This window comes from Aspergillus nidulans, chromosome VIII (assembly GCF_000011425.1).
Source record: "Aspergillus nidulans FGSC A4 chromosome VIII".
Lineage (NCBI taxonomy): Eukaryota > Fungi > Ascomycota > Eurotiomycetes > Eurotiales > Aspergillaceae > Aspergillus > Aspergillus nidulans.
The window spans coordinates 4,739,706-4,760,655 of record NC_066264.1 but is presented as its reverse complement, the minus strand read 5'-3'; the positions used below and the strand labels follow the sequence as shown (position 1 = coordinate 4,760,655).

The window sequence follows — 20,950 nt, the reverse complement described above, 5'->3', positions numbered from 1 at the left end:
TGTTCCAGCCATTTCCTTCCTCCAAAAAACCACCAAGTACATGAGATGCGCAGGACAACAATAGAGACGACAGAACAAGGACCGAAAGTCACGAACTAGCTGCCAGTATATTTGTAACGGAGCCAGATACAGGTCCCAGCAAAGTACAACTCCCTTTGTCCAATTGAAACTCACTTTCGAACTTTGTGAGTTGATTGGAGGACGAATGCCGTCCTGGACTCGAATTCATACTTACTCCATGCCACATCCCTGAACACCTTGATATCGATCCGTCAGTAATTCGGGGCCTCAGAAAGACTGGACCGTAGATGACCAACCTGCGTCACTAAGAGGCATGGGTGAACATTGTCCGTCCGTGGTACCCCCAGCCCCCTCGGGCATACACCAGGCCTGAAGGTGATAGACGTTCGAGGCAGTCGGCACTCGGCTCGCTAACTTGACGCAGAGGATGGTTCGCACACTCATCGTATCGGTAACAGTAGGTTTCATTCTTATCCTTGAATTTAAAATAAGGTCAAAGTCACTTATAGTAATCGCTGGTGGAGCATTATCCCCCAACATTCTAGTAAGAGTGCTTTGATCATGCTGCCCCATTAGAAGCTAATACCACTGAAGTCTTGTTCATTTTCGTGGCATGTAAAATGGAATCATCTTCAATGTTGCAACGGCGTGGGCGCGTCAGAAACCATGGAATCAGCCGATTGCTGGGTCTCAGGGCGGGGTCGATCCAACAAAAGTCTGACCTGCCTGCAAATAGATAGTGTCTCATATGGCAGCCTATTTTCGGCACCCTGCTGCCTGTGGCCTTGGCCAGCCAGGACATTTTGGGCTATACTAAACCTGTTGCCCTATCCCAAAGACGACGCCTGGCGATGCCCAGACAATGCCTGTGACCCAGGCGGTCGGCTGGGGCAGAATAATAAATGATATTACTAGCAATAGCTTTAGAGAATACAAGAATAACAATACTTCATACATTCTGATAAAACCTTGCTCATTGCAACAAAACCTGTTGCCTCGCAAAACAGGATTTTGAAGTCGAGTTTCAGAAGGTGCGTGCCCAGACCTTCTCCAGGTCGAACCTGCGTTATAGAACTGTGTGGTGGGGTATAACTCATAAGGATTTGAACAAGAATAATTAGAAAGGCTTATAAAGAACCCACAGTGCAGTTGCAGTGGTGTTCAGAGCAAGGACTGAAGAATACTGATATAATGAGTTATTGTGTTAGATCATAGGTTATTAAAGAGGATATAATTTTTCAACAGTAGCCCGGATGGTCTAGTCGTATGATTCTCGCTTTGGGCTACCAAGTCTCGAATGCGAGAGGTCCCGGGTTCAAATCCCGGTTCGGGCCCTACATTTTCCTTTTTTTTTGCCCTCTCTTATCCTTAATCCTCGAACAGGCAACTGCACAATTTACTTGCTTGCTCTTTACATTATTTTAAACTGGCTGATCTGAGTTTAATTGTTCATCATTATTCACTAATATGTTCAAGGCGGATTGGGTCTTCCAGTCATGAAAACTGCCCTTCTTCTCCACTTATTGACACTTGTACACTGTTGTACCAAGACTGCATGTTAACATACATTTGACTCGGCAATGAATCCAAGGATACCTTGAATCTAGAAATGTCAAGGTATAAAGCTGAACCCCATTGTTGCTAATAATGCTGTTTGTCTCGTCCCGTCACATGGCCTCTACTTGGATCAACATTTAGAGTCCCAATCCATGGGAGTACCAAGGCCAGCATGGCAGGATTATCCAGCTTTGTACATGTCTATGCCGGATAAACCTCGCTTCGTATGCCATAGAACCATGGGGGCACTCGTGGCCAATTTGTTCTCCAACCTGTACGGACTTTGACTGGTGGGCGCCATCACGTCCCCCGCTTGTGGTTCTCCAACTGTTCGAGCCTAGGAAGACTGGGAGGGTTCGTTGTCTCCTCCAACATTTCTGTTGTTCTGTCTACCTGTCTGCTTACAAGTTCCAATATCTTGATTTTGCAACTGCCTACCTCATACAAATGCGCTCCATTCCCGCGAAACCCTGGATTCCGCGCGAACCAGGCCCTGACATCGCCTTTATCAATGCTAATGTTGTCGACGTCGAAACCGGCAAGATTATCCCGAATTCCTCTGTCCGGATCGCGGACGGTTGTATTGTAGATGTCGCTACTGGCAAATACACTCCCCCTTCCAGCTCGACCGTCATAGACGCAGAGGACCACTACATCTGCCCTGGCCTTATAGACTGCCACGTGCATCTTACTGCAACGCCCGGCAACCCTGCTCTCAGAGACATGTTTTCTGCCAGCCCAACCAGCCTCGCCCATCGCGCCGCATACGTCGCGCGAGAGATGCTCCTCCGCGGATTCACGACGGCGCGCGACACGGGAGGTGCCGACGCCGCGCTGCGCGACGCTATTGCTGAAGGCCTTGTGCCTGGCCCGCGCCTCTTCATCGCAGGAAAGGCACTCTCGCAGACGGGCGGACATGGCGACTCCCGCGCCGCTTTCCAAGGCGAGGAAGAGAAATGCTGCGGTGGGCACTCGCCGTCTCTAGCACGGGTGTGTGATGGCGTACCCGCCTGCCTGAGCGCCGTCCGCGACGAGCTGCGCCGGGGCGCAGATTTCATCAAGATCATGTGTGGTGGCGGCGTAGCGTCCCCCTCTGATGCGTTGGATATGCTTCAGTTCACGGCAGAAGAGATTCAGGCGATCACGAGAACTGCTGCGCACTCGGGCAAGTACGTGACTGCGCACTGCTATACTGTGGATGCGATCCGCCATGCAGTCGATAATGGGGTCCGCGGGATCGAGCACGGAAATTTCATCGACCGCGAGACGGCAGAGTACTGCAGGGACATGGGGGTCACATTCACCCCGACGCTCGTGACATACTACGGCATGGTGCAGCCAGCATTCTCGCACTTCCTAGACGATGCCAGCCAGAGGAAGAACCAGGAGGTCCTCCGAGGCGGCCTGGATGCTCTGGCGGTCCTCCGTGACGCCGGCGTGGCAATGTGCTACGGATCCGATCTCCTGGCAGGCTTGCATCCCCTGCAGAACCAGGAGTTCCGGATCAGGGCTGGTGTGTTGACTGCCCGTGAGATTCTACAATCTGCCACCGTGGACGCGGCCAGGTATCTGGGGATGGAGGGGAAGCTGGGCAGTATCAGGAGCGGGGGTATTGCGGACCTGCTTGTCCTCAAGGCAAATCCTCTGGAGGATATCACAGTCCTGGATCGCATTGGAGAGAATTTGGTCGGTCTCTTGAAAGACGGGCGGGTGGTCACCCACAAGCTCGATGGGCTGTCTGTCGACCCGCTGTATGATCCATTCCGGGTCCGTCAGTAGATGGAACAGCTAGCCCTAGGATTAGCTTTGCTTGCAGGGTAAAGCATAGGTCAACTCTACTGTTTCGTGTACTCTGATCGAGCACAGTATGGAAAGCAGGCCATTCGGCGTAGCTACGGCAGCCCTATAGCAATAACAGCATAGCAATATTAACAATATTGAACACTAACAGTACCAACAGTCCTAACAGTACATTAACTACGCTAAAACACTAAAGAATAGGTTAACGAGCAATAAAAATATGTTTCTACATTGAAGACATGCCAACTCGATCATCGTGAAACGCTCTGCGAAACATCCAGCTGGCCAGACCGGTCTAGATGCAATATCCACCAATCAGCGCTCCCCGCTGGCAATGCCCAGAATAAAGCTGCGGCTGGCTTTTATTTTTATTTTTTCTGAAATGGTTGATATATCGGCCATCGGCCCATAGCCTTCCTAAGATAATCCAAGAACATACCCACAATGAAGCCGCCAACCCCCATCTCAGCCGCACTCTTCATACTCGGCCTCATACTGTCACCAACAACCACAGCTCACGGTCACAGTCACAACCATAATCATAAACCCCACTCACACGGCGCCCGTGCAATCTCCTCTCGTGGCCTGGACTCAGGACCCAATAAGCCTCTGCTGGCCGGTTACAGTCTCACCTGGCACGAAGAATTCAACCAGCCGTCCAGCGGTGCAGTCGAACAGCCCAGTGCTGCAAAATGGCTCTATGCTACAGGGCAGAGCTACCCGGCCAGCTGGGAAGATCATGGACTCCATATCGAGTCATATACAGCGGATACTGAGAATATCCATCTTACAAAGCAGGGGACGCTATCCATCACCCCGCGGAAGAAAAGCAATAGGCTCTGGACAAGCGCGCGTATCGAGACAGTCCGCAAAGACTTCAAAGCCGAGCGCGGCGGGAAACTATTCATCGACGCGCGGATCAAGACGGGGTGTGCCGCTGCTGGTGTCTCGGTTTCGACACTAGAAAAGGCATCGCCTGCGGATGCAGTCACCTTCCGCTTCTGGGCTCTCGGCACAGAGATCCGCGGGAATGATCGGGATACGTGCCTGGACTGGCCGGCTGTGTCGGAGTGGGATATCGCTGAGATTGTCCAAGGCGAGGAGAAAGTCCATCAGGCACTGCATTGCGGAACCGCACCCGGCGGGCCCTGTAATGAGTTTGCGGGCTTGACGAGCAGTGCTTTATGGAGAGACTGTAACTGGCACTACCTTGGCTTCGAGGTCGACCGCACGCAGTTCAGCAGCGACGGGGCGGAGATGTGGGAAGACAATACACTGAACTGGTATCTGGACGGGGTGAAGACGTTTTCGCTAAGCGGGCGGGATGTCGGCGACCGCGATGTCTGGGAGAAGATCGCGTACCAGGGGCATTTCCTGCTGCTAGATGTTGCTGTTGGTCGGGATGTGACTGAGGATCAGGATGATACTGCGGCGAGTTCAAGGCTGGAGGTGGATTATGTGAGGGTGTGGAACAGGTAGGCTGCCTCGTGTGGTTCTGGGTCTTGTATAGGAAGTAGTTGGACGCAGATACATACTCATAATGGACCAGTAATCACAACTATCTAGAAGGATATCGTTGAACAGACCTGCTTGGGAGACCGCCGAGACGCTCTGCTAGCCCTAATCTGACCTCGAGAGCGCTATATTGAGTAGACACCTTCTTTTGGAGCTGCGGTGCCCCTTTTGACTAAGTGCCTACCACGATGAGAGAGAGCCAACACTGGCAACTCTCATTCCAGATGGCTCATTGCAGTGCTACTTTTAGCTAGTTCTATGTAGCATCACAAAGAGCCCAATCGCAGACCAGCACTAACAACTAGAGTCACATGCACCGGCATGGCGCGGTGCTTACCTGACTTCACTTGATCAGACGATTCGATTCAGTCTACTTCCGTGTGTCTCAATCTTTGAGCCTTAGAATTTAGGGAAATGGTTTGTCATTGAGAAGTATCGCTTCTCTCCGGTAGTAATCAGACTTCGTTCTTCGCGGAGTTCGAGCTGCATGACTCGACTGGTGCATAGAAGAGACGTTTGCCAGCGGATACCTCATGTCTGCTGATTATAGATAAATAATAGACGCGACTCACGGCAAGGCGACGTTTGCAAAGGGGAAACCCTACATTAAACCAGAGAAAAATTATACCAACTCTGCAACCTATCTTTTTACACTGCTTACATTAGATAGGTAGCTGTTAATCCCCTCTCTTAGCTTGCCTTTATGAGACACATTGATTTACAATCTAACCTCTCTCGGTTGGGTTCTAGAGCGCCCCGGTGTCTGGAGAACAAAGCAATATGCGTCATTAAATATTATAGATAATTCTCATCGAGTATTCTCATTGAGATGGCCCTATTCTAATGAGCGGCCCACGAGCCAGCATTAACCTCTACGCAGTCCCATCAAAGGCCTTCCCGGCCTTGACCAGCGCCATAATCGGGATCGAGACACTCCACGCCCACAGCCCCGTCCGCACATAACTAATGGCTTCCGACCTTGCTCCCATATACGCAGCCATATACAGGATCCGCGCACCCAGGTACTCGAGCGACAGCGTGTTGAGCTCGTCTGCGGGGAGTTGGGCGACGTTTCCTGCCAGCTGGTACACTTTTTAGCACACCATCCTGAATGACTGAAGATGGGTCGCTACAGCGAATGAGATCTACATACCATAGCGACAGCAAACAGCGGCAGATTCTCCATGGCATTGAGATGTGCGCCGCGGGCTTTGGCGAGCTTTGTCCAGATCTGCGAGGGGAGGCTGGACTTGAGGGTAGACAGGTTCTCTCGAGGGCTGCATCACAACAACGATAAGCTTACAGACTTGGATGAAGAAAAGCTCGCTGCTGGATCATACAGAAGATTGCTAGCTTGACTCCGTGCATTGGCCATCATGGTGACAAAGTAGTAGCCATGAGGGATCAGGCCGATGCCGTATGCGGCAATGATGGAGTGAATGGAGTAGTTTGGTTGCGACGGCGTTGACATTGGGACTTGGTTCAAATAAGAATGGAATTAGAAAGGTGAATTGACAGATTATTATCAAATCCTTGATCTTTGGTCTATTGAACTGTGGCATGGTGAGGATCCTTTATATAGAGGCACGACAACAGTAAACAACATAACGACGTAAAGGTGAAAACCCACCATCACAGGCTGACAGCGTTATGCCAATTACAGACACTTTTCTTGAATCCAACTTGTCCATTAAGAGTACTAAATACGCCACGCCAGCGTTTCATTGGCTCATGGGTCCCGACCAGTACCTCGTATTCGCGACTGGCGCAAGCATAACGTTATGCTCGTTTCGCTTCCCCGCTCGTTATTCCTGTTGGCCTTGCACTTTCATCACTTCACCACTCTGATCCACCACCTTTCTTTAATAAAACACCTTGGGTCCAGGTCAATGCCAAATGAGAACAATCAGGCTAGAGCACGAAAAAGCGGGGACCTGCCCATCCCGGCCATAACAGACGATGCAGCGGAAAGGAAGAGGGTGCTGAATGTGCTGGCGCAACGACGGTACCGTGAGTTTCGCGCCCTTGCATATTATGATTGCTCTGGTGCTAAGAGCTACAGGAAAGCGACGGAAAGAGCGGTTGCAGAGACTACAGGCGCAGGTCGAAAACCAGGTGGCGGGCCGAGCTGGAACAGACGCAGCAGCAGCAGCAGCAGCAGCAGGAGGAGGAGGAGGAGGACTGAATAATGGCCATCTGAACGGCCAGGATCTCTCGCTTCTGTCGGTGCCAGTCAATGGCAGGGACAATGACCCCTTTGCATCTCCCCATGGCCAACCCCCATCGGATCTGGGCCGGTTCTTCGACTTTCAACCCGACTCGACAGGCGCCGACCTGGACCAGGACCTGTCTTCCCAGCTCCAGCTGTCCGAGTCTTCGACCTTCACCTTTCCGGACGACCATATCCTCGAAATCCCCTCGCTGCGGCTGCTCAATGCTGCAGTACAAGTCGCCCTCCGGCTGAACGTCGCCCATCTCCTCTGGGACATTGATGCAGTGAGTCCGTTCTATCGAGGGGCACATACATCGTCCTCATCACTATCATCACTATCATCAATGTCTTCATCACCATCCTCGGCCTTATTGAGTTCAGACCTGGACTTAAACATCGACGTCTCGCTCCCTATCCACCTCCACCCAACGCGCACGCAACTCCTCCTTCCGCACCACCCAATCCTCGACATCCTCCCGTGGCCCAGCACACGCGACAAACTGATCCAGATCTTCAACCTCCCAACTCCCGTGCGTCCGCAGTCTGCCCAGGACCCGTTCGGCCTGTTCCGGCTGGTATACGACATGGAGGACGAGGGCGGCGAGGGAGTGAGGGTTACCGGTGCGGACGTGTTTGATCCAGGTAGCTGGGAGATCGGGCAGGTTGTGTTTCAGCGGTGGTGGTGGGCTTTCGAGGCGCACTTGGTCCAGAGGTGGGATTGCGTTCGGAGGGCCAGGGGGGAAAGTGCGTTGGCGATGCGCGCCGGTGCTGGCGCTGCTCCTGATACTGATGCTAGTACTGGATGAATAAACCGGTAGAAGCAGAGGTGATCAGATAAACTGGGCTATATACGAAAGCTGGGATTGCTGGTACCGGCCTGTTCGTTGCTTCCTTGTATGGATCCTCAAATTCCATTTGGAGAATAACTATAGGGCCATTAATAGATATCAGGGACAATATAACGTCCCAACTCCACTACGCCTCTATTACTCTTCTGTGGCCGTTACTTACCTCGCACGACGTTCGATTCCTTCAGGCTGCAATCCACCTGCAACACTGTTCTTGACTTTGTGGCCTTCAACCAAGAAAATAAAAAAAAAAAAAAAAAAAAAAAAAAAAAAAAAAAAAAAAAAAAAGAAACTTGGGGAGAAATAATAAATAAAATTAGATTAAATTAAAGACTATGATCAAAGGCCCTTGCAAAAATATTCAAATTCTGGGCAGGGGGAAACGTAGCGACTCACAGCCAAATCTCTCCACTCCCATCTTCCTCGAAAGCGGGAGTTTAATTATCGAGCATCTCATCCCCAACGGTACATTCGGGACCCTGGTTGACAGTCCACAACCCTATGCTGCAATATTGACCCAGGTAACTGGTTAAAACCCAGTCCCGCTTCCAAGTGTTCTTTCCCAGTTGTACTTGCCAACATGGTTACGGTTTTACCAATGGAAGCCAAGGCTAGGTGCCGTACCGCATATTTGCAGCATGCTCAATACAAGCTGAAGCCCTTGAAAACCGTTCACCCTTCTGAAACGGATGTTGGAGGCTGCGGCCGCGATAATTGAATACGGCAGGAATAAGCGCCGCTAGCTGCCTAATGGACAATTAGGAAATCCCACAAGCAGGGGAAGTACTGGCTAAAGACACAGTGAGCCGATCCCTAGAGAGACAAGATATTATCTGGTAAGCAGACGTTATACTTCATGTCATCATTATATTATACTAGAGCAACCCGCTAAGCAGGAATAATTACATATAGATATATACGTAGAACCACATGCCAGTGGCCAGTGCCCATAAAGTGATAGTGCCGCTATAGAGCGCCCGCCAGCCCAGTAAAGAACTCACTGAGCCCGTAGGCGCCTGGATCCGGCACCTTGCCAACCCATTCCTGCTCGCCTCCAACATACACCGCCCGCCCCAGCGACGCCTTCATGTGCTTTGTGGCCTCGGTGCCCTCCTCCGCGGCCTTGGCAGCAGCATGCACATCCCGCTTGTCCGCTAGAGTTTGCGCAAACGGTACGAGGGCGTCAATCATGGTACGGTCACCGACCTGGGCAGGGGTGTACTTCCCAAGCGCGGAGATAGAGTATTTCAACGCAGTGCCCCAGACGTCGGTATCAGCAGGCGTTTCGGTACCCTTGTCTTGCTCACGGAGGCCGTGGACAAGGGCATTAAGGAAGATGGCGTAGATGGCGCCAGAGGTGCCGTCCATAGTGTTTTCAACGACGGTGACGATGCGATTAACTGTGTGGACGATATCGTCGTTGAGGTTTGCAGAGGCGTCGTTGAGGAGGTCGAGAACAGCCTGGGCGCCGCGCTTGAGCCCGACGCCGCAGTCGCCGTCGCCGACGATGGTGTCGTAGCGGGTGATCTGGGGCTCCGCATCGATCATGCGCTTAAGAGCGGCCCCGAGGACTTTGCGAACCTTTGCGATATCCACTGTGTACTGTTAGCACGTGTCAATAAAGGGAGGCACGGGACGTACGCTTGACGTTGCTGGGAGGCTGCTCGGCTGGCTTGGCTCTCTTGACTTCAATTCCGGGGGCATTGCGGTATTCCCACGTCGCAGGCTTGATAGGCGCGGACCAGCCGACCGCCTCAGCGGGAGCGTCGAGGAGCTCAAGGAACGACTTGCCGGGGCCCAGCCCGGTGTCTGCCAGCTTGAGCAGTGAGATGCTGAACCCGAGTCCATTCAGACTGGTGAGGAAGGTGCCCTGGATAACTCGCTCGGGCTTGATCTGATACGATTTACCGAGCTGGCGGTAGACCTCATCGGTGATACCGGACAGCTCGAGAGTGCTGAGCCCACCAAGGTTGTTAACCAGCAGCACAAATTTGTCCCCTGGCGAATGCGTGATATATGATCGGTCAGGGTCGTTGTGGTCCAGGATCTGGAGGAGCATCGTCGCAACTAGATCGACGAGAGTAGTCTTGGTGCGGGTAGATCCTGGCTCGTTATGGATACCCATGCCGATCTCAACCTCGCCCTCTGGGATGTGGTCATCCGATGGCTCTCGACCAGGAACATGGACGTGCTCCAATGATGAGCCGACCGAGGCAAGATTCTCATTTGCCAACTGAGCGGTCTTGTAGACCTCTTCAAGCGAGCCACTACAACTTGTCAGGATTTCATCAGTTCCGAGTAACGAGACAACTTACCCAGCCTCTGCCAGCGCGCCGACGATCTTCAGGATCAGGACACCGCCTCCAATACCGCGGCGACCAACCTTGCCGCCCTTGGTTTTGCCAACACCGGCATCGTCATTGATGGCGAAGAACTCGGTCTTGATTCCGGCAGCGCGCGACTTCTCCGCGGCCATACCGAAATTGAGGACGTCGCCGGTGTAGTTCATAGGAATGATGAGCACTCCTTGTTCATTGTTAACACGCTCCATTGCAGCGATACGAATCTGCTCTGCGTTCGGAGACGCAAAGATGGTGCCTGCCGCCGATGCATCCAGGAGACCCTGGCCGACGAACCCCGCGAACGCGGGTTCGTGACCAGACCCTCCACCCGATATGATGGCGACTTTCCCCTTCCTCACGACATCGGGACGACGGAAGATGATCTTATTCTCGCGGTCGAACGCGAGTGACGGGTTAGTGAGCGTCAGCGAATTGAGCGCCGTGTGAACCAGATGGGTGGGGTCTGAGAAGAAGTGTTTTGCTAGGGACCGTTAGCGCACGATCCGATTGTGGAGGACCCTCGATCTGACACGACGATGCGACGATGATCATGGAGACATGATGTGGGGGTGACAGGCAGACTGGGGAACAAAACCGATCGGGCAATGCAGCAAAGAGGAGAACTCACTCTGCGCCATGGCGAACCGTGGCAGGATCAGCGGCTGGGGATTCCGCGTATGACGTCGAGTTCAGTGCGATGGTAGGATGGTAGGAGTGGGATGGTGGGGTAGCACGAGACGGGCGCGATCACAGCTTGCGGATGGGAGACTGTTCTCGAGAGACCAGGACTGGGCTCTTTATATGCTTGCGCAAGCACCGTGGCGCGAGGGGAGTCTGGGCGATAATACTCCGTCCCTCGTACTCCAAGCGAGACTCTCCAGGAACACAGCGACGGTTACGGTCCGAATCAAGCAGGCCGGCCACAGCGGGGAAAAAGTGGGGAAGCTGGATGCGCAGAGCTACGACTGGACTCTGTACTGGACACTCTACTGGATACTGTCGCCTGTCAGCCTCTCTTCAAGTACTCTCAGTGGTCTGATTAGTCTGATGATCGTACGGACATGGGTCTTGCACGTCTAGCGCTCGTCTCAATCGTCCGTCTCAATCGCAATGGCAGGCTTACTGGTAGAAGTTGCAGCCGTCGCTTGGACGAAGACTGGAAAGTGAAGATAGACCGGCGATCGTCGAAATTCGACAGCGAGGAACGCTAAAGTACGTCGAGTACGGAAGTACGGAAGTACGTGAAGTCGAGGAGGAGAGCTTTCAATCGGATAGGAACACTGGGGTCCATTGTGAGGGAGGTGTCGGATAAATAGGGACGTAGGCGGACAGAGTCGTCCTCCTGTCCTAAAGCCAGGTGACTGCCGTGACTTGCGTAACCAGGCCTAGACAAGGCAAGGAGCCTTCGATAGCTATCGTACCTTTCTTTCTTTCTTTTTTTTTTTTCCTGCTCACATGAACAGCTCCAGTGCATGACCCCATCCATACATCAGGAACTGCTCACAAATCCGGAAACAGATCGGAGGCCCGCCGATGCCTGCGCGTCGGGTTACCGTGTGTGGCAGTTCCGCGGCAAGTGTCATTCTTCGAGAGTCTTCTGAGGGAGCACGACAGTATCAGTGCTAGGAAATGCCAACGACTTGGTTCTACTGTTTCTGAGTCTTGCTCTCAACGACTCGTATTCCTTTTTCGACTGGGGTCCCTCTCGCCCGACAGCTTTTACCCCACACTTATCGGTCGAGCTGACCTTCCACCTTCACTTCGCCATACGGCTATACGCAGGGTATCGATGGCGCTGCCATCGATGCGATCATATGCGATCATGCTGAAATAATCACGTATTCTATGCGCGATCCGCATTGTGTACAAGGCAATTGAAACGTCATCTCCAATGCCATCAATGGCATTGGAGCTTCTTCGGGCAAGGATAGCCCGAATAATCTCCAAAGGTCATGCGACTATAAGTGCAGGAGGATCCCAAATAATGGCTGCCTCGGAGTATTTGCGTGCGATCGGTGCAGAACTGTGCTGCATTTGACAGTCCAGATATTGAGATAACGGGCGGGAGCTGTGGACGGACACATCTCAGCAGGGGCCGCGGCCGTTCCAGAACGCCGGGGACGGCGGATCGAAAAGCTCGGGCTCCCACGTGAGCTCCTGGCGAGCGAGCGTGCGTACCGTGGGGCGTCTCCCTAGCGGTAAACCTGCCATATTTGTGGTGCTGGGCAGGTAGCAAGGGGTTGCGGTTCCTCATTAGGTTGGGGTATTCGTGATTCCCCGCAAGTATCGTAACAATCTATCTACAAGGGGTACTTTTGTGCTTCTATCCCTCCATCGAACCTTTGGCGGCAGTGTTCCAGTAACATAGCGGTGCAGAGTACAGTGAGAAATGGGATACAAAATAAAATGATAAATACATAAATAAATAATAGTAAAAAGTAAAACAAAAAAAATTAAAATTGAAAAGGTCCTGCCCGGGATCGAACCGGGATTACCAGATGTGACTCGGATTGATATCAGAGTCTGATGTCATGACCATTAGACCACAAGACCTGATTGGTTGAATAGCCCTGAATAATAATGAATGATAGGTTATGATTATAACTTCTGTCAATTTATACCTTTTTATCCATCGCAACTCCTGTAGACCACTCCGCTGCACCATCACGGTCTAGTGGCAAGCTTGCCCGAAAGTCGTCCACATTCAAGCTTCTTCCGTAACGTCTACTTGCTTAAGTATGATTCGATCATAATGTGTTCACTTTGTAGGTATTTGCTTTCAGCGCGGCGACGATATATATCGACACGCTTCTTTCAAGGAAACAGCCCACGTTGATATGTTGAGGCAACCGACGGCTCCTACAAAGATCACCCCGTTCTATACTCAGATACACATAGACAACCAGAAAACTACTCATAACGCCAGTCCCGACATTCGACATTCGCCGGAACCTGTCTCCTAGACAAACCGGGCACACTGGGAGAGGCACTGGGAGTCAATGGAAGGCCTCCAAGGTGAACGCTCTAAATCCATGAGCAGACTGAGGAGCTAACCACTCACCAATTATCGAGGCAAGGGGACTTCGCCGGAGCCGCATCAGACAGTCACACTTTCCATCACAATATAAGGCCTTTATCAAACCACCACCTTTTGGCTTGCAACTAAACGAAGCATTGAGTACTCGCCAACAATGCTGCCGGGGGTTTTAAAACATCCAATGGGCGACTCTTGTGTGATAACCCGTGGATATGAAACCGGGCACACAGCTCATATCTTAAGGTAGCAAGTACATGGTTCCCAAGACAGGTGATAGTTTCCATTATGGTGTTATATCAGACCCACCGCGTCCTAATGTCTAGACGGCAATTGTCTCCAGATGCTGCTTGACAGCATGATCGCTGCAACTACTGTGGCCGAGAGCGACGGATTGTTGGCAGGCATGTACCTGCAAAGCAGCCGGCCCGGATCATCCCGCCACAAGTAGGAGCCCAGACCGGTCGGGGTGCCGAGTTTAGAAAACTTGTTGGTCCGCTGGTAATATCACGCCCTCTCGTTCATCCCAGCGCGGTACAAAGCCGCCGACTCTTCTGAAGCCAGTTATATGAGTATGTCTTATACTCTCAGCACACCAGCAAACCTCCTTGTCGTCATATACTATAGACGCGCAGTAAAAACGGTAACAATCATTACTTCGACCATCGTCACGAACAATCGCACAATTGCTGGCAAAATCAAACTGAATGGTACGGGCACCCTTGGTCAGGTGGACCAGAAAGAACAAAAAGGAAATAAAAGGTCCTGCCCGGGATCGAACCGGGATTACCAGATATGACTCGGATAGATATCAGAGTCTGATGTCATGACCATTAGACCACAAGACCTGTTTGTTACTGAGCGGCTGAAAAATTTGACTGTTGAGATAGGGCTCAATTTGCAGTCAAAACCGAACAAAAGTGGGTCTGCCCTGAACAAAAGTTGGGTAGTCGGCCGCGGGAACGCTAAATTAGGTGAAGGGCGTTCCGCGGAACAAGAAATCAAGGTTAAAAAAACTTAAGAGATAAAAAAGGAAGAAGAGGTCCTGCCCGGGATCGAACCGGGATTACCAGATGTGACTCGGATAGATATCAGAGTCTGATGTCATAACCATTAGACCACAAGACCTATTTGTTGTTATAAAGCTCTCAGTGTGTCTACAAGACAGTCCAATATACTAGGTTTACGAAGCACTGGGTTGAACTCCTCAATTAGGGCTTCCGCAATGGGGTAAAATGTGCAATCATTTCGACCCGACGCTGTACAGTCTTGAACCTAACATTATCAAAATACCATGCGTCAAGCAGGGTTTAAGATTCGGAAGTGGGAAGAGAGCGGTTGCCTGAATCGTGCCAGAGAGGAGCTATCTGGGCCAAATATGTTTAATATTTACCATAATATAGTCTCCACTGTAAGAGTATTTTCTTTTGACTCCCAGATCTTCTTATCCACATCCAAACCGAAAAGAGCAGCTGTCTCCTCCAGGTTGTACCCCTTCGTCTCAGGATCCCAGAGCCAGATCGTGACACTAATAACGACAAGGATCACACAATAAACAATGTAGTACTTCCACACAATCGCATCAAGGATAATTGGATTTACGAACGTCTTAAAGAAGGAATATGTTCCGTCGCTCATGAACCGTTTCCTGGAAAATGTCCACACGAAGAACCCAATATTGGAGCCGAATGAGCTGAGAAAACTGTCCCGCCGCCTTGGAGAGAATGGTTTGCAATGGGATGGCCCGTCTTGTCTGCTTTTTATCTGCTGTCTCTTGGGGCGATCGCTAGACCCTTCTCTATTGAAACTCTAGGGCCGGAAGATACGCCTCGCTTCCACGGCTGCGACTATGCTACTGGGGAATCATACTACTCAGCAGCGCGCAAGCAAAATTAGGGCTCCTAAACTCGTCAATCATTGCCGTTCAATGCACGTTTCTCATCGGTGTGTATGAAATGTATTCGATGCGGCCTCTACGGGCATGGATGTCGTTCAACCGAGCATGTACCTACTTCCAAACCTACCTGCATTCCTCGTCATACAGTCAGGCCCTCGAACAGTCATCTGAGACAGTCAAATCCCGTCTTTACTGGTCCTCTGAAGTTTGACAGTGAAGTCGACTGTGAAATGAGAGAGGAAATCGCGCTGCCCCCGGCCGAGTTGGTCAAGATCGAATATTCCGGTACCTTCCCTTCGCTCCCGTGTAGCATCCCAGATCCAGACGATGAGGCGCAGGCTGGATCGACAACAAATTCGATTGCGAGCTCGGAACGAAGTTGGTATTATTATCTCTCCAAAATTGCAGGTCGGCGAATTGTTAACCGCATCACTGCGGCCTTGTATCTTCTGGATCCAGAAGAATGGACTATGATGCCGGTCCAGAATCTGCTGCGCATTGCTGAAGAACTGGACACTCAAGTCATTCAGTGGGTGGAGAATTTCCCTCCTTTGTCCGGTTTAACAGGGAAAGCAATGCAGACGAATTGTCGTATTTTCTTCATGCCGGTATCTGGATCTCCGTGAGCGAATCTGGAGACCGTTTCTGTATCTGGCAGCGCAATCTAGCCCTCAGGATCCCAACTTGCCAATCTACATCCAGCATGCCAGCCAATGTCTAGACACGACTTTCAAGCACATACTCAATTGATCTATCAAACACCGTCACCATGCATCTTGGTTTGCAGCGCGCAATCTTTTTACGAAAGGTCTTCTGGTATTGGGTGCTGCAAAAAGCCCCAACATTTCTATGCCGTCAAACTGGGTGACTATAATAGACACTTGTACTGCAGGTATTTGGTACTGGGAAGACGAAGCGCCAGACCTGCGCGCTGCAAGGCATATTCTTCAGCATATTTGTCATTCGGTTAAGCCACCTGCATCAGCATCTGGAAGCACCATTGGATAAGGAATCACATTTCTTGATAGTCCTCCGATTTCTCGGATGAGCCCGCATAAGATATTTCGGCTCTACCAAGGGCCATGTCATTGGCGGACTAGTTTAGTTGACCCTGCGTGCTCGGGGAGACACGGACTTAGTTAGCTTCAAGCTGCCCCGCAGACCCATACAGCCAAGTATGACAGTGCAAATCGGACAGATGACTGCTAGCTACACTGAAAGATCTCCGAAAGACTGGAGTGCTCACTGAGAGTAGTTATATACTACCACATCTGGATTTGCTGAAGCCAATCTTTCCAAAGGACACAAAGATGGAATCACAGAAAGAGTCTCTCCCAACCCTCCGTTGGGGCATAATCGGTAAGTCAGTCATATCATTGTTGAGCCCTCGAGCACTAAAAGCCCTTTAGGAGCAGGCCTTATCTCCTCCTGGTTCACAAAGGACATCAGCCTACCCCGCAAATCCCCTGCTGCAGTACATAAAATCCAGGCGATTGGCTCGTCATCTCTCGAGAAGGGCCGTGTCTTTGTCGAAACGCACCTTGCAACTCTCAACCCCAAGCCAACCGTCTATTCCAACTACGGGGACGTCTACAACGACCCTGAAGTTGATATAGTGTACATCGGCACTCCGCACGGCCTGCATAAGCAACACTGCCTCGACGCCATAGCGGCCGGGAAACATGTTCTCTGCGAGAAGGCCTTTACGCTTAATGCCACTGAAGGCCGCGAGGTCCTTGCCGCTGCGCAAGCTAAAGGAGTATTCATAATGGAAGCCATGTGGACGAGATTCCAGCCACTCGTCTCAAAGCTCAAGCACGTGCTTTTCCAAGAGAAAGCGATTGGCGACGTTCGTCGTACATTCTGCGATTTCGGACTTGACAAGGATATTGCTTCTCTCCCGAGCACATCGCGCCTAAGAGACCCCGCCATGGGTGCTGGAAGCCTCTTGGATATCGGCATTTATGCTTTAACATGGGGCCTCCTCACACTTGAATCGGATCCAGCAAAAAGTGAAAGACCAAGAGTGGTTGCAGCGCAAACACTCAGGGATGGAGTCGATATCGCCACTTCGTTCATCCTTCATTACCCTTCCACCGGTCGCCAGGGAATTCTGACCTCGACAACAGAAGCCCGCACGCCGGAGATATTTATGAGGATCGAAGGAAGTAACGGTTATATCACGGTAGAGGGGATTGCAGCATCCGCGCCGCGGGCTTTCACGGTTTATCCTAAGGTGGAAGGCAGGAGCTTGGGTGCAGATACGGGTGCAGATGGGAGGAGATACGACTTTGAGCTGGAAGGAATGGGGTTTTCTTTCGAGGCTGACACTGTCGCGAAGAGTATAAGCCAGGGAAAGCTAGAGAATGAGGTTATGAGTCACAGCGAGACGGTGAGGGTTCTGGAGATTCTTGATGAGATTAGGACCCAGGGCGGGGCAAGGTTTCCTGGAGAGGCATAGGAATGTGCTCTTGCGCAATTGGCACTGCTAGATTATTAGCGTCGAGAGATTGTAGAGGCACACTGCGACGATCTAGAGACTAATCGAAAACTATACTCCAGCCCGTATAGTATAACATAAGACATTTAGAGCCAGCGCGATAGTAGTCAAGCGCAAAATCTAAGCTACATATTGGTATCTGTTCCCGTCCTCACGTTCCATATAATCTTTCTCGATCAGCCTACAGAGACATCGTTAGCACACGCATCCAAGATAATAGCATAATGAGGCAGGGGCATACTTCTCAATATTCTTCTTGATATCCGCCGGCTCCAATACACCCCGACTCCTAGTAGCCTTAATCACCTCCGCAACAAGTTCGGCATGGGTGATTGTTTTGCGGCTCTTCATGATGCGCACAATAGCGGCTTGAGTCTCATAGTGCCTATCCGCGGCAACCCGCTCATGCGTCGTCTTGTTCTCCTCCTTCGTTTCCTTGAGCTGGATCTGGTTTATTTTGATGCGGAACTTAGGGTCTGTGAAGGAGGCGTTGTAGGAGAATTCATCGGTGGGAGACACGTCTCTGCCTTTCGGCTTTTTGGAGAGGACACGGTATTTTGCGCATGCGAGGGATTGGAGAGTTCGGGTCAGTTCTTGGTCGGCTGTATTGTGTTAGTAAAATAACCGTGGCAGTAGGGCAATGGATAGTAATAGATAGGCTAGTAAGGGACTTACATAGAGTGGTAGCTTCCTGAATCTGTCGATAATTGAGCGTCCCGCCTTCTGGAAGCTCGTTGAAGAGGAGGAGCACGATTGCCTGGAATGAACTGACGACGAGCTCCTTGTTGCCGTTGGGAAACCGTGCTCGCAGCTGACAGTGCGCAAGCTGGTGCTTCCACGCCAGCTTCCGGCCGTTATATTTAGTGTCATAGAATTTTTCAAAGTCGCTGATGGCAGTTGCGATCTCCGGTGGTATCCGCACTTGGACGTCAGGGTACGTAGGCCACGCGGAGGCTGATAGCACGCTAACATGGAGATCTACGGGAAGGGGAGTTTGGCGTTCGCGCTTTATGGAATTGTATGCGCTCATTTCGTCACGGGCAACTTCCATATCCTTGAACATGGACTCGAGGTTGTGCGTGAAACTTGATCCGCATTCTAGACGCGATTAGCAATCGTGATCAGCTCAAGATAGCACGGAACGAACCTGTCTTGAGCCTTGCCAGCATGCTCTTTTCTGCATCATCGCTCGCACTTCTTCCCATCAAAAGGCGGCGCGCAAGGTCATTTTTGTAGAATGCCTCAAATACAGCCTTACCATGGACGAACCGGAATAGATCTAACACCTGATCTAGCTGTCGGTTGATTTCTGCATCTTCATCCGCTAAAGGCATATTCTCGGCTTCTCGCGTAGGAGCCAGCCGCCATCCCCCTCGGAGAAGTCGATCAACGTATTTCGCAATCATCTCGCCGGTCTTTGGATTGTCCGTACCGCCCGTGGCGTCTGACTTTCTGCCCTTGTTCATGAAGCTTTCGAAGGACTCCCGGAGGGCATGGCCGAGGCCCTCGTTGCGTCGAAACGATTCATTCCAGATGTCGTCGAGTTGCTTTTTGAAGCTCAGTAGGCGTACCACCATGTCCGCTTCGCTCTCATCGAAAACAATTCCAGTACCCTCTTCCACGATATATGTGCTAAAGGCGCCTTTCAATTTGGCTCCAAGGTCCCTCCGTTCAAGAAGCGTATAAAGTTGCCCTAGGGCAATCTTGTTCCCTATTCGCAACAAACCGAGAACATCCTTCTGGCTCAATAAGACGCTCTCTTGATCTGTTACTAGGGTTTGATCGAGTGACTCAGACAGTTTTTGTTTGGTCGTCCGATTGAAAGAGAACTGTTCGCATCGGTTCATCTCGCGCTCGATCAGGCGATGGCTGTTCTCCACATATGACGCCAGATATCCTGTCGCCTCCTGCTGAGCCCATAGAGAGAAAAAGTCCTTCGACCCCGAAACGAGCACAGGCTCGAAGCCAGAGACATAAACGTCAAGGCTGTGAAATAGCTCAATGGCATTCCGTAGCAGAGAAGAGTCAGCGACGATACCGTTTTCGTCGCTGCGATCTGCCGAAACAAGATCACAGGCTCCCTGAAGTATTTTTTCCTGCAGTGTGGGATCAGAGTATATGTGCTGTCGGAATTGCTGTAGGCCCATTTCTCGGATTACAGGATGTTCTTTGGAGTGGAGGAGGAAGGATTGGTCAAGGTAGTAGAAGATCCAGCGCACGGTAATCTATACTTAGTTAGTAATTCCAAACAAAAAAAGAGAAGTCTAACGTACCAACATTGACTGCCACTCTTTCCAGGCCTCAACCACAGACCTCAGGGTCTCAATATTGTATGCCATTTGTGCCTTGTCGACCAATGAGCCGTGCAATTTTCCGGTAACATGTTGTCGACATCGCTCTTGGAGCCGCTTTGCCAGAATAGTAGCTCGTCCTTGACGACAAACATTTTCTGCCCCTTTGTAAAGCTCCTCAAGTGAAATCTCCGGTTTCCCTCCGCTGAAGATCGCTGACAATGCCGCATCCAACTGACCCCATACTTTATCGAAATACGAATCTTGATTCAACCGGGGCCCTGTGCGGAGATTCTTCACCACAAGTCTTCTCGCGCCTGTATGCGGTGTAAAGTTGCTCTGGTGCGACGAGGTCCCGGGGCGAGCTTGGAGAGTGGAATTCGACAAAGTCAAACCACCTGTGTTCGGACCATTCGGTTTCGGCTCAGCGGTTGAGAAACTATACATATCGCCGGACTCGGGCTGGTTCGCTGCGATGGAGGAAGAAGATGGTCGAACTCGCTTGTTCGTTGGGGGGAGGTGCTCGTCGTCTTGTTCCTGTGCTTGATTCTGTGCTTGGTTCCGGTGGAGGAGCTCCGAGATAGTCGCCTGCTGATGTCGAGGTTGTTGAGAGAGTTCACCTTGGTCTGGAAACTTCCTTTTGCCAGTAGCTTTGCGCTTACCGCTCCTCTGTTCCGGGGGGGATCTCGAGTTCTGCTGCATCTACCCGGTTCTATCCCAGGATAGGATGACGAAGGGAAACACTCAGAGTTGGAAAAATCCGAGGACAGTTCGGACCACGAGGACCATCGCCGCTAGCTTCCAGTTCTGAGATGTCTTGATATATGGTGGTTTGATGCTATAGGGAGCTGGTAGTTGGACGAAGAAGCTGGGATTGAGGGACCTCCGCAACGTTCGATCCCAGTCGGAGATAAAGATAATACCGCGCTTGAT

General features: G+C 51.3%; 8 protein-coding genes across 8 annotated transcripts, besides 1 other annotated feature; 5 read left to right on the top strand and 3 right to left on the bottom strand.

The window, feature by feature from the left end:
- Positions 1-20,950: part of a sequence feature (contig 1.2 1..168814(-1)) that runs on past both edges of the window.
- On the top strand, positions 2,026-3,357 carry ANIA_00030 (uncharacterized protein; the record flags this gene model as incomplete). Its single annotated transcript, XM_652542.1, has 1 exon — positions 2,026-3,357. One exon carries the CDS (start codon positions 2,026-2,028, stop codon positions 3,355-3,357), a length of 1,332 nt encoding a protein of 443 aa, XP_657634.1.
- Positions 3,823-5,400, top strand: ANIA_00031 (uncharacterized protein; the record flags this gene model as incomplete). Its single annotated transcript, XM_652543.1, has 2 exons — positions 3,823-4,853; positions 5,346-5,400. The coding sequence occupies 2 exons, from the start codon at positions 3,823-3,825 to the stop codon at positions 5,398-5,400; spliced, it is 1,086 nt and encodes a 361-aa protein (XP_657635.1).
- ANIA_00032 (MAPEG family protein) lies at positions 5,766-6,364 on the bottom strand (the record flags this gene model as incomplete). Its single annotated transcript, XM_652544.1, has 3 exons — positions 5,766-5,975; positions 6,047-6,170; positions 6,234-6,364. 3 exons carry the CDS (start codon positions 6,362-6,364, stop codon positions 5,766-5,768), a joined length of 465 nt encoding a protein of 154 aa, XP_657636.1.
- ANIA_00033 (uncharacterized protein) lies at positions 6,783-7,911 on the top strand (the record flags this gene model as incomplete). The annotated part of the gene is made up of 2 exons (XM_652545.1): positions 6,783-6,903; positions 6,956-7,911. The coding sequence occupies 2 exons, from the start codon at positions 6,783-6,785 to the stop codon at positions 7,909-7,911; spliced, it is 1,077 nt and encodes a 358-aa protein (XP_657637.1).
- ANIA_00034 (putative dihydroxyacetone kinase (DakA)) lies at positions 8,920-10,933 on the bottom strand (the record flags this gene model as incomplete). Its single annotated transcript, XM_652546.1, has 4 exons — positions 8,920-9,548; positions 9,595-10,220; positions 10,269-10,776; positions 10,924-10,933. 4 exons carry the CDS (start codon positions 10,931-10,933, stop codon positions 8,920-8,922), a joined length of 1,773 nt encoding a protein of 590 aa, XP_657638.1.
- Positions 14,156-15,947, top strand: ANIA_00035 (uncharacterized protein; the record flags this gene model as incomplete). The annotated part of the gene is made up of 5 exons (XM_652547.1): positions 14,156-14,249; positions 14,733-14,740; positions 14,894-15,056; positions 15,374-15,755; positions 15,794-15,947. 5 exons carry the CDS (start codon positions 14,156-14,158, stop codon positions 15,945-15,947), a joined length of 801 nt encoding a protein of 266 aa, XP_657639.1.
- On the top strand, positions 16,537-17,687 carry ANIA_00036 (Gfo/Idh/MocA family protein; the record flags this gene model as incomplete). Its single annotated transcript, XM_652548.1, has 2 exons — positions 16,537-16,585; positions 16,636-17,687. 2 exons carry the CDS (start codon positions 16,537-16,539, stop codon positions 17,685-17,687), a joined length of 1,101 nt encoding a protein of 366 aa, XP_657640.1.
- Positions 17,802-20,838, bottom strand: ANIA_10008 (cullin family protein). The gene is made up of 5 exons (XM_050611093.1): positions 20,000-20,838; positions 18,874-19,951; positions 18,402-18,824; positions 17,968-18,328; positions 17,802-17,907 (listed from the first exon to the last, which is right to left on the bottom strand). The coding sequence occupies exons 1-5, from the start codon at positions 20,717-20,719 to the stop codon at positions 17,847-17,849; spliced, it is 2,643 nt and encodes an 880-aa protein (XP_050469357.1). The 5' UTR covers positions 20,720-20,838; the 3' UTR covers positions 17,802-17,846.